General features: G+C 34.6%; 1 protein-coding gene across 1 annotated transcript; it reads right to left on the reverse strand.

Moving 5' to 3' along the window:
* Positions 1-556: 556 nt before the first annotated feature.
* On the reverse strand, positions 557-1,532 carry LOC128683542 (uncharacterized). The gene is made up of 2 exons (XM_053769267.2): positions 1,168-1,532; positions 557-807 (listed from the first exon to the last, which is right to left on the reverse strand). Exons 1-2 carry the CDS (start codon positions 1,426-1,428, stop codon positions 607-609), a joined length of 462 nt encoding a protein of 153 aa, XP_053625242.1. The 5' UTR covers positions 1,429-1,532; the 3' UTR covers positions 557-606.
* Positions 1,533-16,316: the final 14,784 nt, after the last annotated feature.

Below are 16,316 nucleotides of genomic sequence, written 5' to 3' on the forward strand. Positions count from 1 at the left end.
CAAAAGTTTTCAATAGGTTTGTTTCGTGGTTGAATCTTTTTGTTCACAGTTTAACTGAGCCGGCTTAACCAAGTTCCTATTAGGTAAAGTACTTCCTTATTATCAAAGACTAGCAGCCCGCCCCAGCTTCACTCAGGTAAAACCAGAATAGTTAACTGTAAACCGTACAAAAATTCGTCCGGTAGTTTTTGAGTTTATCGCGTTAATACAGACAGATAGACCCGAAGGGCAAGGGGACTTCTTTACTGAAATTCCACTTATGAAAAAAAAGTACGAGCTATAGATAATATTTTCACAGAAAACCCCGCCGCCTGTCACGCACGGCTCCTCATTAAAATCCCGGTGACTCTACACGTTCGTTAGTGGTTCATTACCTGTTGGTAACTAATCGGTTTATGGAAAATATTCCGGACCAACTGCACCATGTACATGTAGGTACAAGGTTTATGTCAAAGTTATGTATTAATTTCGCAATACAATACCACTAAAGTAACGTAGGCCGTAGGTTACTTACAACTGTAGAGAGAAAATTATACATAGTGAGAAAGAAATATCATACGTAGGGAACCTCATGTAATTTCACGACCATGGTGTCTAAACACTTCATTACTTTGGTTTGTTGCAAGTTTCGAGCGCAGCTTTCCTCTCTGCTTCCTGCATCTTGTCCAGCACGTCCTGCATCTCGGGCCAGGGCTCGTATGTCTTGCTGTTGCTGTTCACCATGAGCAACTGGTGTATCGTGGGGTTCCGTAAGTCCATCGTACGCGATATGTTCTCGTTTTTATGCCCTTTATAAACTACATCCACCTGCAATATAATTAATTATATATGATGTCAATTTTTTAAATGGAAAAAGTTTTATCGATTTTACTTATTGGCACAGTACGTAGTTCATGTCTTGCTTGACTGACGAAATCTCTCGTCGTTTATAATAGTACCTAACCTACCTAGTTACTACCTATGCATCCAAATTCAAATTTGGCTGCCTAATCAAATATAAGTTACATACTAATATGTACATGACATTAAATCATAAAAACTGTAAAAATGTACTCGACATTTTTACAGTTTTTATGAATAAAATCGTACACCAATATTCGCAATAACACACTAGACAATGAAGAACTATGAATATATTTTTTTATATATTCACACTTAAGTAATTACCTTATGTAAAACGGACCACGCAGAAAAAACAACCACCAAAAAACCGGAAAATACAATACAACAAAACAGAGGTATGGTCTCCCAGTAGACGCGCAGCACGTGACGCAAGCTGAGCTTTTTAGGCCAGGGCATGTCATACTGGCTGGGCGGGATCAGAGGAAACGTACGGGACAGCAATACTTGGGGCTGCCTCTGATGCCGACCGAATACCGCCGGCACAGAACGCACCGCACTAGACCTCCGCACAAATGTTGATAGCATTATTATAAATTTAGATTGTGTTCAGAGTAAAAGCACCAAAAAATATTTACACATTTTAAACATCAATTTTATGTTCCAACATTTCAGTTTGGCCATGGCATTGTATTGCAGTTTGCATTGCATTGTTAGCTTCTAAATCTTATAGAGGCAAGTTTCAGTTGTGTGGTTGTATTTTGAGGCTTAGGTAATTTTGAAGTTCCGTTTAGAACAAATCAAAGTTCGTGACCGCAGGAAATGTTGAAGAGGAAACATAAATTGTCCGATCTATTTCAATAGAGGCGGAGGCTCGCGGCGACGGCCGCTGATGTGGGGTCTACCTTTACACCTGCGGTTTCAACTCCCATTAGCTATTTAACATTCTAATTCCAGATTTTCCAGAAATAAACTCTTGGTCGTACATGTGGCTCGCAGTTGATGTAAACTTAATTTTGATGATAAATCATCAACAGTCGATTTATTGTTGATAAAACGTCGAAAGCTTAGGAAGTCAGCAAAGTGAATGAATATCGTGCCTTGCGAGGTAACTGATGTTACCGAAAAATCTGCTATATCTATAGTGTTTGTGTCAATAAATAAAAAGTTGTAAGAGTTTGTTAATATTTAGATATGTATTTAAGTATACCTACTTATACAAAACACACTAAGCTAATTATTGGTGTAGATTAGGTAGTTTATAAATGGTAAAATCTCATTGTATACAAAGAGATTTTACCATTAATTACCTCTTTGAAAAAAGAAAATAGGTGTTCTGAATTACATTTTTAAATTACAGTAACATGACTGTGCAGACTTGTCGCTTTCAAACCGTTCTTGGGGCATTGTCGACAAATCTTTTGTAAATTGCAGGACCCGCTAAACCAATTTTCAACACTGACTGAGTCAATTAGTATTTGTTGGTATAGTAACTTGATCCTTTGTGTGGAATCGAGGTAATACGGGGTGAAATCCAAGGTTGTTTGGTTCTTTGGCCTTGTGGTAGTGCTCGGTAGGAGCTATAAAACATGTGGCACAGAACTAAACCAATAATAACCGGCAAGTTTCCGTAAGCGATTTCAAGCTCTTCACGTCTTCCTTGCCTTATTTAGCTAGCAGACTTATCTAACAAAATCTAACATAAGGATCGGTCAGACACACGTCTTGTCTGTTTGACAAGATTTCGTAGCACTTGCTATGAATGCGTTTACGCCTTTGTAGAGGGTATAAAATAATCTAAATTTAATACCTAAATCTAACTATATTTTGGTAATTCTTATTACATTTGATCAAATTAAACGTAGACATGAATAAGCAATTATAGTTTTCGTAATTTATTATACGCGCACCACCCCGAAACGCAAATGAAAGAAGTTATTAGAAGACCTTTACAAGTTTCTGGCATTATTTCCGAATACAAGAGAAAGTTCATAAGAAGGCACTTACCGTGGCACAGTCCCTACCACGATAGGATAAAATAGTGACACTACAAACTTAAAGCATTATGCGGTACTGAAAAAAAGTCAATGTAAAATCTTTATGCTGCTTAATATTTTATTGCCATGCTAATAAAAAGGTTCCTTATTTTTATGCATACAATTTTATGTCAGAATTTAACATTTACACTATAGCTTAATGCTAATCAAAATTATGGTTAAATACATTAGCCTAAACTATATATGCTTATTGAAAAGGTATGTCAAAATATTATTATGTCAAAAATATATACCTAACCCGTTGCGTGCTAAGTTGTGCCAAAAAAGGGATCCCTAATACAAAAGTCTTTCTTACGAATTTTTAGCCCACAGGTTCGGGCCTATATTTATCGCCATTCTAACAAAAACGATTTAACTTGATTTCTGTGCCGTCATATTTTTTTTACAGTTTTGTACGCGTTTCACGACGTTAAACCCGGGGCTGCACGCCGCGCCTCATTCACATCACACTTGCCTGCTCGATTGAACTCACCGCGGTCATATTAATCATGTCAACATAATTTTAACCGGTTAATGCTCGCATTCAATAAATTGCTTTTATACTGGACTTTAATTATATTCTTCAGCATATTATTTGCGGGGCAATTTATTGTTCCGCCGCTGATTTCGTTTTCAAAATAGATGTTTACGTGCAAATACTTATTACATTTTATTCATATTCATGCTACAAGCATGTTGCATGAATATGAGCAAGTTGAGCGCAGATTAATGTATTCCCGCCTAAGTTGTGGTAAATGGGTGGGAATACGTTAATCTGGTTAATCGACACAGCTAGAGGGTCAGGTTTATGTCCTCGACTTAGTCTCATAGTTGTTACAAACTACACGAGATTGGGTCATGTCATGCTTTATAAGTATTAAACCCAACACTCAGTTACAGAACAAATTCAAATAATAAATATATGCGGTATACTCCACAGTAGCAACAAAATTGAACTAACTGTACTTATGTAGGTAAGTAAATGTAAGCCCGTGTATAGTACCTGTGCTACTTTGAGGCCTAACTTGATATCTATTATGTTAAATACTTGTTCAAATTATTTAATTATACCATACTAGCTGATGCCCGCGACTTCGTTCGCGTGGCCGAACAATTTTTGGTAAGGAGTCAAAATTATTTAAGAAATTTAATTGATTTCATAGTATAATAATATTATTACACGTAAGTCACTTTATGCTCGACCCGTAAAATTGACCCACGGACTGCAAGTGTAAAATGATTGACAATATTTTTGAAATAGCGTGATTTTAACTTATGGTCATCAGGCTGAACAACTTTTGTTAAAGCGTCATTTCTATATTTCCTATAGTTTAGCTGTACCATCATTGTTCTCCATCAGGTGTTACAGTTTAGTTTCAAAATCTACATCGTATATGTTGCCCAGGCTTAATAGCTATGTAACAAAAAAGTTTCATTCAAATCCGTCCAGTAGTTCCGAAGATTAGCGTGTACAAACAGACATACAGATAGGCGTCCAAACAGACTTTTACGAGTGATTGTTACTATCTTTCTATCGCGTAATTTTGTTTATATGTCAATTTATTCAATGTACAAAAAAAAAAATCTGCTATTTCATTATATATATTGATTACTAGTTGATGCCCGCGACATCGTTCGCGTGGCGAATAATTTTTGGTGAGTAGTCAAAATTGTTAAAGAAATTTAATTGTACAGACAAAGCGTCGGATACCTATATATAGAGAAGGTGAATCAGACTGAAAAACTATATTTCCTATAGTTTAGCTCGACCGTTCTGAATCTTCTTCAGGTATTCCAGATCTACGATTTTTATGCATCAACAGGAAATGCTCATCAGGCTGAACCACTTTTGTTAGGTAGTCATTTCTATATTTCCTATAATTTAGCTGCACCATCTTAGGTCTACATCAGGTGTTCCAGATTTTCGATTTTTATATCTCAACAGAAAACGCTCATCAGACATAAAGACACACAGACACACAAACATACAGGCACACAGACACACAGACACACAGACACACAGACACACAGACACACAGACACACAGAGACACAGACACTACTTACTCTGTTACTATGTCCCTATCGCCTAATTTTGTTTTTATGTAAATTTATTCAATGTACAGAAAATGATTTTCTAATGTTTTATTATATGTATTGATAATTTTAAAATGTTGATATTTTAAAGTGTGATCTTCTTTAATATTATTTATTCTAAATTTAAATCGTTATAAATTTATTGATTATAATTGTTTATATGTGATTATATTTGTACCAGTTACGACTTAATGCTTAATACTAAAAATGCTGTGTCACCTATAATTGGGTTGCATGCTAGCACACTAAATGTAATGTTTATTGTAAATGTTTGTCATGTAACCTGTTGGTGTACCTAATAATAAATAAATAAATATCGCTTCACGTAATGCAAGTTTGAGCCCCAGGCTAAGACGTGATCCTTTAAATGAAAGATAAACGTTATTAACCGACCTGTCTCATATCATCGTACAATCCCGCGTCGAATAAACCAAACTTAGTGGACATGAGCGATTACCTCACGAGTAATATAATAATAAACCGAGACCCACGTCTCTGCCCTCGACCGCGCACCCAAACTTTATGCATCCCAAACTTTTTCAACTCACATATTAAAACTCGCGCAGATTCCCGCTATTACCAGAATTTAATTACATTTTTGATAGCTCTCACACCTCACATAAATATCAAGTACCTACGTCGAATGTAGTTTATTCCCCGATGGATATTTCGCCACAAGGTATTTCTGTACAAAAATGTACAGATTTCTGTATAGATTTCAAAGACAAAGACAAAGATTATTTATTTGCATAAACATAGTTTACATTTTTTTACAATGTGGTGTTAAAAGAAAAACTTAATCCTACATGTTTCACCGTCCACGGGTATGCAAATTTAAATGGAGAGCATTCTATCACCCCACAAAACAAAATCGAATAAATAAAAGTAGCTAAATTAACTAAATTTTTATCTAAATCTATCATTAAAATAATCGTTCAAATTATAATAACATTTATCAATCAGCAAGGACCTGAGGTGCTTTTTAAATAAATTTAAATTCTGATCTTTAACTTGTTGTGGAAATTCGTTATAAATTTTAGGTGCCATACATACAATTCTTTTACTGAGTAATGCCGTTTTAGAAGGGTGTAAACATAGTCTATTTCTATTCTGAAATGAATTTAAACTAAAATTTCATTATTCATTCAGAAATTATTTAGTGTGATTGTGGCGTGTGGTTCTGCCCTAGAATAGGACCACTCCATATCCTCCCATGGATGTCGTACGAGGCGACTCAGCGACACACAGCCGAGGCAGCTGATACATTCACGAAGAGGGTTGGCGTCAGGTAGGCGGACGGTTGTAAAATCACAGCCGAATCTTGAAAATTTTAGGTTTTTGTACGCTGACCTGACGCCGATGAGAGTGAGAGAAATGATTCATTTTCAACGTTTATTTTTGTGAGACATTTTGTGAGACTGTAACATTTCGTAGTTAAAACAAGTACATTATTACTGACAGGAAGGTGCATAAAACGATTTGTTAACTCTTGAATAAGACGCTATAAAATTACCATGCAAAATAACAGCAAAGCATTCATTAAACAGCGTACAAGCTGCACTATCAGGTCAAGGGTGGTATTTAGCCGATATTATAGAATGATTAGCCAAAGTCTAGGCAGGGGTTGAGGCGGTAATAGGGCAAGACACGCGACTCATTTAATTTGCTACGAATAATGTAGGTCTATCTCGTAAGGTTCCCTCCGTAACACCAGCTCTGAACAATATTAATAAATAATAAATTATACGCCTACTCAATGGGGCTCAATGTTTTCAGGATAGCAAGTGTGTTTCATTAATTCAGCAAAAAAATAAAGGGTGGGTTTAACTTAGAATTTGATGTCTTGTGTTTTTTGTTTTTCGCATATTTATATAAATTATTCGTATTGTACTTTAAATGAATAAGTACTCAAATCCACAAGCTACAACTATTATAATAGATAAATGTAACTATTTACGTCTCTATCCGGTCGTCCAAACGTAGCTTTGCTGTTAATTGTGCAGAATCTGCAAAATCATCACGTAGCTTTCTCGTAGCACATCTACGGCACAGCCGCCCGGCGTAGGCGGCGTTGTTATAACGAATAAAAGATACATCAGAGCTACAGTATGATAATCGGGAAAAAATGCTTATCATACAAAATGCATTACTAATGTAATATAAATAATCCGTACATAATATTTCTTGCGAGTGTGCACATTTTTTATATTCTTACTTATTTCTATTGTATCATTCTTAATTTCCTTAAAAGTATTTTTAAATAATATATCATCCAGTAATAACAAAGTTCAGTAATATTATCCAGTAAGAAACGATTTCTTAGAAATTGTCACATTTTGTTCAAATTGCTTCCTAGAACGCACTTGATAAAATATGTTTTTTCGAGAGTATAAATTGGATTTCCAATGGGCGGGTCGCTCCCTTACATCAAAATTAATAGTATTTTGATACTGGGCCCGACCGACGACATAGTGTTTTATGATAAAAAAGCAGTCTGTAAAACAGGATATCCTCATCAGTCATAATATAAGAAAATGTATAATATTTTTAATACTTTTCTCACGCAAGACTCCGTAGCAGTGATTGGTATACTAGTTCTACAAAAAGTTCAAAGATAAAATGTGGGGTGGGTGGGCTTAAATTCAAGCAGCTCCTTCTTCGTTTTTGAAATATTAATTTACGTAATTTGGTTTCTCAAGGATAATTAGATACATAAATAATATTATAATATAAGGTTTGGGTGGTTCGTGAGATAACTTGAGCGGTGCAATTATAACAGTACATAGTTAATTACGATCCATTAGAATTCCGACCAATGATAGATAATGGTGTCGGTATAGTGGAGTTGAGGTACGCCGCTCTGTGTATTAATTTGAATAACAACTTTGGAACGTACTAGAAAAAGTGTGAACATTTAAAGTCATATACACGAGAAATTTCGTGGTGGAACAAATTTCAATTATCCCTTGATTATTGACCGGTGCACCGGTGCTTTAAACGGAATGACGTAGTTTTATGTTTGGCGATGATCTCGCCATATCCTCATTCAGGTTTGCGATCTGTAGTCGAGCGATCCGTTGATCAAAGTATATATCTTGCTCTCCTTTTCTACATTTATTTTTATATCTAACATGGAATAGAATAATATGTATGTTTCCTTTACATCATTACAAAACCTTCGAAGATGCGTTGCGTTCCGATCCGATCGGAGATCTCATTGTTAATTATGTTGAAGGGCTAGTTGTGATTATTGTTTAATAATTACTATTTAATTTACTAAAGTTAGAAAAGCGATATCTTTCAAAACATGTCAAAATTATCATCAACCTTCTAGATACAAATTAGTTCCTACTCCTTCAGTCGTAGTATTCCTCATGACTGAGGGTCGTGCTCACATATCGATTTTCTTGGCAATTATTTAATGAAGTGGTTTGCCATTACCTTCTCCATTTCACACTCTAGATGATAATTATCCACTAGAGTACAGGTTTCCTCACAATATTTTCCTTCACCGGAATGAAAACTAAGACACATGTCACAGTCAGATTGGTATACAAACTCACGTGGAACCATTTTTAAAAATACTTTAGGATTGAAAAGGAATTAAAGTTCAGAATTTAATTAGTAGGTAAAATCTTTACCCATTTTTAAGTAAACACTGTCTATGCACGTCTGTGTAGTCTCGTCGGCAATTTTATTTTTTTTCGCAAGTAATTTGGGTCAGCACGCGATGCCTCCGTCCTCGCTTTATCTCGATACGCTCATCAAACGGCTATCATATGAAACCTATCTGTTTTCACCTAGTGAGATTTTGAAAAATGTTTGGGATGTGTTGTGATTTAAGTCTGTTAATAATAGTTATTTAAATAATAATTTCAAATTAATTAAATCTAATATGTATTTTTGGAGATAAAAAAAGATTTCGTGTTTTAGGTTTTCATTCAATCTCTTAATTTCCACTCAAAAAGCTTTCCGAGCTCTTGACTCTCCAAAATGTCTGTTTATACCTCAACAGAAAATGCTCATCAGACTGAACAACTTTTATTAGAGCGTCATTTCTATGTTTCCTATAGTTTAGCTGTACCATCACAGGTCGACATCAGGTGTTCCAGATCTTCGATTTTTTTATACCTCTACAGAAAATGCTCATCAGACTGAACAATTTTTGTTAAGTCGTCATTTCTATATTTCCTATATTAAGGTGCACCATTTTGGATCTAATCAGGTGTTCCAGATCTTCGATTTTTATATGTCAATAGAAAATGCTCATCAGAATGAACATTTTTTGTTAAGTCGTCATTTCTATATTCCCTATAGTTTAGCTGTACCATCATTGTTCTCCATCAGGTGTACCAGTTTTCAAAATAATTTATACCCTATAATTTATATGTTACCCAGGCTTAATAGCAACATAAAAGTTTTATTCAAACCCGTCCAGTAGTTCCGAAGATTAGCATGTACAAACAGACAGACGTACAGACAAACAGCCTTTTTTTTTTCAAATTCTTAGTCTGTTGCTGTGACTCTATCGCCTAATTTTATTTTTATGTCAATTTATTCAATGTACAAGAATTTTTTTCTACTGTTTTATTATATGTATTGATAATTATAATATAAGTTACATTAGAATGTTAAATTTTAGTTCGGACAAAATAAAATATTAGTAGTAGTTGTAATAAAAGATAAACACTATCGTGTTTGGTCATAGTCTCCATGTCTGGAAAGCTCTGGTCAATCTCAGTAGTGTGTTCATCTTTTTCTTATCCAGAATTTTTTGCAAAATAGAAACTAGTTTTACCTGGATAGATAAAAAGATTTTGACTACCTCAATTGAAAAGTAACATTGATACGTAAGTAGATTTTTTTGTAAATTTTAACCCAAATGTAACAAATTGGCATGTTGCCGCGTTTATTTCAGCAGCAGTTGTGCAAACAACCGCTTAAATATTTGCATGCAAATATTCAATCTCATTCAATTTCGTGTAATATGCATTGCATCGAACTGTTATATATGCTTAGTTATCTGGCAACTGTTCGGTGGCATGAAAGCATTTATCGTATGCGTAGTGCTAGGTTTGTAGTGGTATGTTTTTAATTTTATGTGATTGGTTGGTTACATTCCGCTGTGAAATAACTAGTTACATAATTTATCCGTTAAATTATTTTTAACAAACTATGTAAAATAATAATTTATTATATATGCCAGCATATGTAATGGAAATAGTATATTAATCTAATCCATGGCCGTAAGTAAGAAACAAATAACGAGATTACTACCTATAAAATGTCGTATTGGGTACGTGTCATATTTTATCTAGCGGTCAATCACAGTATGTATCCGTCCCGATCCCTCGGGATTACCGAAGGAAAAGCTATCGTCAATGTTGTTTCAGCAATTCAGCATATTATATATCGGATTGCCAAACCTGAATCGGTCTGTTTGATTTCGATTAAAATGTGATTGTCTTCAAACAATCAAAGATTTGATCTGATCCACTACCACTACCTACTCTACTAGTATATATGTTCATGTTCCAATTTCAGTATTATACGAGTACTATCTTTTTCCCGAGGCTTCACCCGCGTAAATTTTCCACGGGATCAATTATTTTTCTGGGATGAATGGTAGCCATGTCCTTCTCCATAATTCAATCCACCTGCATGCAAAATTTCAAGAATATTAACATTTACAGAATATGTGAGCTAAAATTGAGATATGTGAAGAAGAGCAGCAAGCGACTGATGAATATCCTATTATTACTTATATTATGGTATAAACAAAACTGATGTCAGATAAATAAGACATGCGTCGTTCGTGCAGGATTGCGGGCCTCCTCATCACAGACAGAATAGTTGATGTGCGCAGAGGCGCACCGGGCCGCTGACTGGACCATACAGTCGACGTCACATCGAACTAAGTACTCAAAAACGTTGCAAACAAAAAGATTCTTGTTCTCTATTATTCTATCTCTCTAATTTAATTTTGTCTTGCTTTTTTGTTTTATAGTAATCTATACTGTCAGTTCTCCCCTATTTGCTTCCATTCGTGCATCAGGAATTAACATCGTGCCAATTTTTCCTTGGCCTGCCTCAGCGACGTTGACTACCTTCACCTTCTGGTCTCAATCATATAAATGTCAACAGCTGATCAAGATTGGAAATTGAGTTCATATAACACAAGGAAACAATATAGTAATCTCGTTCCATCCATATGATGCAAACTTATATGGATAATGTCTGTGGATAAATATATGACCTACAGAAGATCAACTACATATTATGTAGGTAATATCGTCTACTGTACACATTTCATGAGCCTCCAAAGAAAGTATATTGTTAATAAATGCATCAAATGCAACAGAAACGTATAGCATATCTAGGTATTACTTGTTGCATTGTGGCGCATACACAGATAGGTTGTGAAGTGTTGTCGCGTCTGTCAAAGCTATTTATTTGTCTACCCACAGATGTATCCTAATTAGTTTATCTACTTTTATCTACTGAACGAATTAATTCACTTTAAGAGTAACTTGGGGTAAAACAACACGATCAAAATTAGTTGGCCATAAATCGACACAAACACAACCCAACCATCTTGTTACGAGCATTGTACCCACGCAGACTCAATGGTAGCATTCAATAGAATTTAGATAATTTATGACATTGAATCGCAATTCCCAATTTCACATCTATGCCTAAATAAATTTAAAAAATGATAAAAACAAAGTCAAGTTCTCAGTTTCCTTTAATAAAAAAAAAATATATAAGTACAAGAGATATTAGATCCAAATAATATAAGAATTACTATTTAGCCAATTTTTCTGGAAAGTTTATTTTAACCGACGTTTTGTTAATTCCTTCCCTTAAAAGATATTTAAGTAATTTAATAAGTGGCGTACTCATCGAAATCAAAAACTTCCGTAATATCCCTTAGTGAAATGGACGCTTTGTAAGCTCATAAAAGTTATGCCAGCGCTTTTCTAACTTTAGATTACAAATATAATTAATATTACCGAAAATAGCATGAAAAGAAACGAATTACACAAAAATATATCACATAAATTGATGTTATATATTTATTAATATTTTTAAAATGAAATATCATAGATCAAAGATCGTAAAATATATGCGACAAGAATGCAATGAAGGCAAAGTAAATTAACAAAATAAGGTTATTATTACTTATTGTAACTTATTAATATTACACCGATATTTTACTTAACTACTTATATTTGATGAAATCTATTTAGTGTCCATAAAAGGTATTTGAGTTGACTAACAATAACATGCGGAAAAAATGTGTTCTATTCCAAATTCAAAATGTTAAGTTAGTTTCAGGAGCTTTATTGCTGTAGTTTATCAAGAAACTTAAATTTGAAAAAGATAAATAATTATTTAATATATTTGTAATAAGTTTAATTCATTATAACCAGTTTAAATTATATTAGGTAATGAATATTAAATATCTCTTGTTATCTGAATGGCATCAAGACTGGGACCAAATAAATTCGTGTATTTGGGTAAGTTGACAATTATTTTATAATTTAGTTACATATAAGTTATAATGTATTATAGTTATAATGAAGCAAAAAAGGCAGTGAAATCAACTGTAAATAAGAACCAATCACACAAGCTTAAAATAAATTGTATTGGTATCTATACAATTTCTTTATATACAATAGATTTTATCTATCTAATATCTATACAATTTCTTTATATACATAACTACATACTACGGTTAAACCCCGAAATGCGGCCACATCTTGGTGATAAAGGATAAACCTAGGTGTAGCCGAACATAAGCAGGCTACACCAAAGTGTAAACAACTGAGACCGGCTGCACCTAGGTCTAGCCGGCTAAACCTACACAGCCGATTCGAATTCGTTCGTTACACCTAGGTATATCGTTATTTAGAAAAACATTTACATCACAATACCTACGATAAATGTTTTTCCTAATGGTAATAACAAATTAAAATTTAATCCCATTTGAAGAAAAACTGTATTTAAGAACTATTGTTCTTAAGCACAGGAAGATTAAGTAATTTTTGTTTGTTGTTTATTAACAACAAACAAAAATTATTTGATCTTCATGGGCTCCATGCCAGTAATAAGATCAAAATTACTTGAAAATATTTATTCATTACAAATAAAAATATTATATGCAACACTGAATTGATGTACCTAAATTGGATAATAAACTAGATGGTTACCACCATCTAGTTCTGTGACGGTAGACTTTATTAGAATGTAAGTGAGAACGAGTATAGTTTGAAAATATTAGAATCTTTAAGAAACACCCTTAAATATTATTCGATCGTGTCGTGTCAAATCTAATTAATCCTATGAATTAGAAATACCTTAATTAAAGCCACGCAACTTTTTTTATTAAGAAACAATTTAATTAACTGGCTTCGAAGCGTAAGCCATGACGAAATAAGTCCAATCTAAACTGGCTTCATTAGAGCTCGCCAATACTTACACGTTGATCCCTCCGAGACTGAAATTCATATGGTTCAATGTGCGTTTATTTCTTCAATATTATTAATTTCAGGAACAATTAACCTTGGCAAAAAGAACGGGTAGCACTCCGAGAGTGCCGGCAGAAGTGAAACTTGAATAATGTTAACGTTGTGCCATGGAATTAGTAGGTACTTCGCGAAGTACTTGTTAAATCCATGCGTTGTGCATTTTTGACGTCTTACGAATTTTCATCAGGGTCACGTGTCCTGACGCGAGTTTAACATTTTCTACCCATCACAAAAAGTGCACAACGTCGCTAAAGAAGTTTTCACTTCAAAAAATACAAATTAAAATGTCGTTAAGTACTTATTTGAAATCAAATGTTTTAGATAACATAGAATTAAGCTCTTTCTTGTCGAATGTTTTTATATGTATTGCTCATACATAAAAGAAAGGTATTTATGTATTGCTCATACATAAAAGAAAGGTATTGGTACTAGTTTGCTACGAGATTCTTGAAAATGTTTCATGCTACGACAATGCTACGAGCAGCGTAGCGAGCTACGCTTTCAATTCAGTGCTGACATCTATCTGTTGTTGAGTATATCTAAAGTGAAGTGAACACCCGTTTTCCATCAAAACTCATGCTATTCAAACACACAACTAGATGTCGCTACGTGGTCTGACAACAACCATGGATTTAGTAAAAGTACTTGTACGGAGTACCTACTAATTCCATGACAACAACACAACCAAGAGTATGTATGTACGTCAGTAATATATTCTTATCTACGACCAAGAGCGGAATAAAGTGGAATAAAAATGAGAATCGGGACCCTGGACTCCGACGCTATGTGGCGGGCGGGGGCATAACCTGGAAAACGATCAGTTAAGGGCTCTCGAATTGTCAGTAGACAATGTTATAAAATGACTACTACAGGGCACGCATTTAATTTCATTTTATACAGAAGTTATAAAAACCAAAAAAATAATCATATGTGTAACAAACATGTGCATTATTTAATGCAAATTAAAATAAAAACATACACAGGTAGGCAGGTACCTACCTAGTTAAGTAATTAGTTAAGATTGTTTGCATGGAAGAGGACCGAATAAGAATAGATCGTACAAGGTATGAATGAGAAATGATACGCGTTTCAGTTCACACAATCCTTGGGGTTCGGTAACAGCTGCGAAATAAACATGTGCATCACATGAATGTTTTCCTTTTTGACAAAAAGAAATCGACTTCAATACCAAGTACAATTTATTTAAAATCATCAGTTGCGGATCCGCTGTTCTAGGAATATTGGGAGAAAATCTTGATATCAAGATTCAGCCAGTAGATTTTGAGTACTTGAGTAACTGATCTAAACTACAACACCTACAACGAAGTCGAACATCTAAAATTAAATGCTTAGCTACCTACCTTCTTTGATATCCCTATGATATCATACATTCCAGAAATTCTTTGGAAGAAAATGTCAATGATCATAATAATTACGATTTTATTATATATGTACTTACAAAGTAACTACTTAGATACTAACTTTTGCCCGCAGCTTAGCCAGCGTTTATTTCGTGATTCCGTTCATAACTTGTTATTATCAATATCTCGGGTTCTAAGCAACGTATCCCGATGAATCCTTTACCAGTTAGGAACAACTGTAAAAACCGCAGTCAAATTCTATCCAGTAGTTTTTGCGTGATGCACGAACAAACATACAAAAAGACAACAAAAATTCTAAATACCTACCTTATTGTTTTGGCTACTATTAGTCCCTTAAAGACCTCCCGTAATTAATTTTCTTTTCTCCTATAGGGTACACAAACATAGCCTTACCTAGCGCTTACCTACATTTTTATCATATGTACCATAGAAAATATAATTACTATTGTAGGTAGGATAAAAAATGTACAACCTAAATGATTTTGTTAAAATGTTTAATTTTTCTCGTTCTGTAAATATAAAAAAATTGAAATTATAATAGAGTTACAATGTAATTTTTTTATTAATATTAGGACCAGTATTTGTCTAGATCATATATTTTAGCGCGAATTGAGGTACCTAGTTGTTCGAGATGGTGGAAGAGCGCAGAGCGCATCAGCGCAGAGCGTGGAGGTTGGGATGACGCCGCCGCCGGGATCGGGGGGCCCGGGAACGATTCATTGATCCGAACCACATTCGGTTTGACGACAGGGACCAACAGGGAGAGCCCAACCTCCTCGGCCCAGCGCCCTGTTTCGCCTTGCTTCTCTTTCACTCCCCGTTCTCAGTTGAAATCTTCGGACATAAATACACACGGACACTAGATTCGAAAAGCAGTCCATAGCCATACTTTATTATATTTTTCATCCGCTCTGTAGTTTTTTAGTTTATCATCCATGCAGACAGACGCGACGTGGGGACTTCTTTCTGTAATATGTAAAGATGAGAAAGTGTGTTTGTTTGTCCTTTTTTCACGTCATACTCATAACGCAGCATTGTATTAAAGTGATTTTTGGTGTCAGGCACAGACCATTTTGGTGTGAGAAAATCGTTGGAAGGCAAGAGAACGATCTAGAATTATAATCTCTAGCCGTGAAGCGGCGAACAACAACTAGTAGGTTTATAAAAAGTATAATATAAAAGGATAAAATTCCGAAAACAGTAAACTACATACAAACAACATGTGCAACAATACAAAACAAAATGTATGGTTCGTGTTTGTGAGCGCCACATTCCATTTCATTACGTTGGTCTGTCTGTGTGTATTCTTTATGTGCGAAAGAGAGAGGCAGTCTATTATATTGCTTTCAAAGGCCGATGATTCCCGAACACGTCTTCTATCTTTGTCCTATGACCACAAACCGTGATTTGCACGGACGATTCGTTGAGTGG

This window comes from Plodia interpunctella, chromosome 3, assembly GCF_027563975.2.
Source record: "Plodia interpunctella isolate USDA-ARS_2022_Savannah chromosome 3, ilPloInte3.2, whole genome shotgun sequence".
NCBI lineage: Eukaryota > Metazoa > Arthropoda > Insecta > Lepidoptera > Pyralidae > Plodia > Plodia interpunctella.

Coding starts and splice junctions, on each gene's coding strand:
- LOC128683542 (XM_053769267.2), bottom strand. CDS start 1,428: ATGCTATCAACATTTGTGCGGAGGTCTAGTGCGGTGCGTTCTGTGCCG. Junction 808..1,167: donor CGTGGTCCGTTTTACATAAG/GTAATTACTTAA, acceptor ATTATATTGCAG/GTGGATGTAGTTTATAAAGG.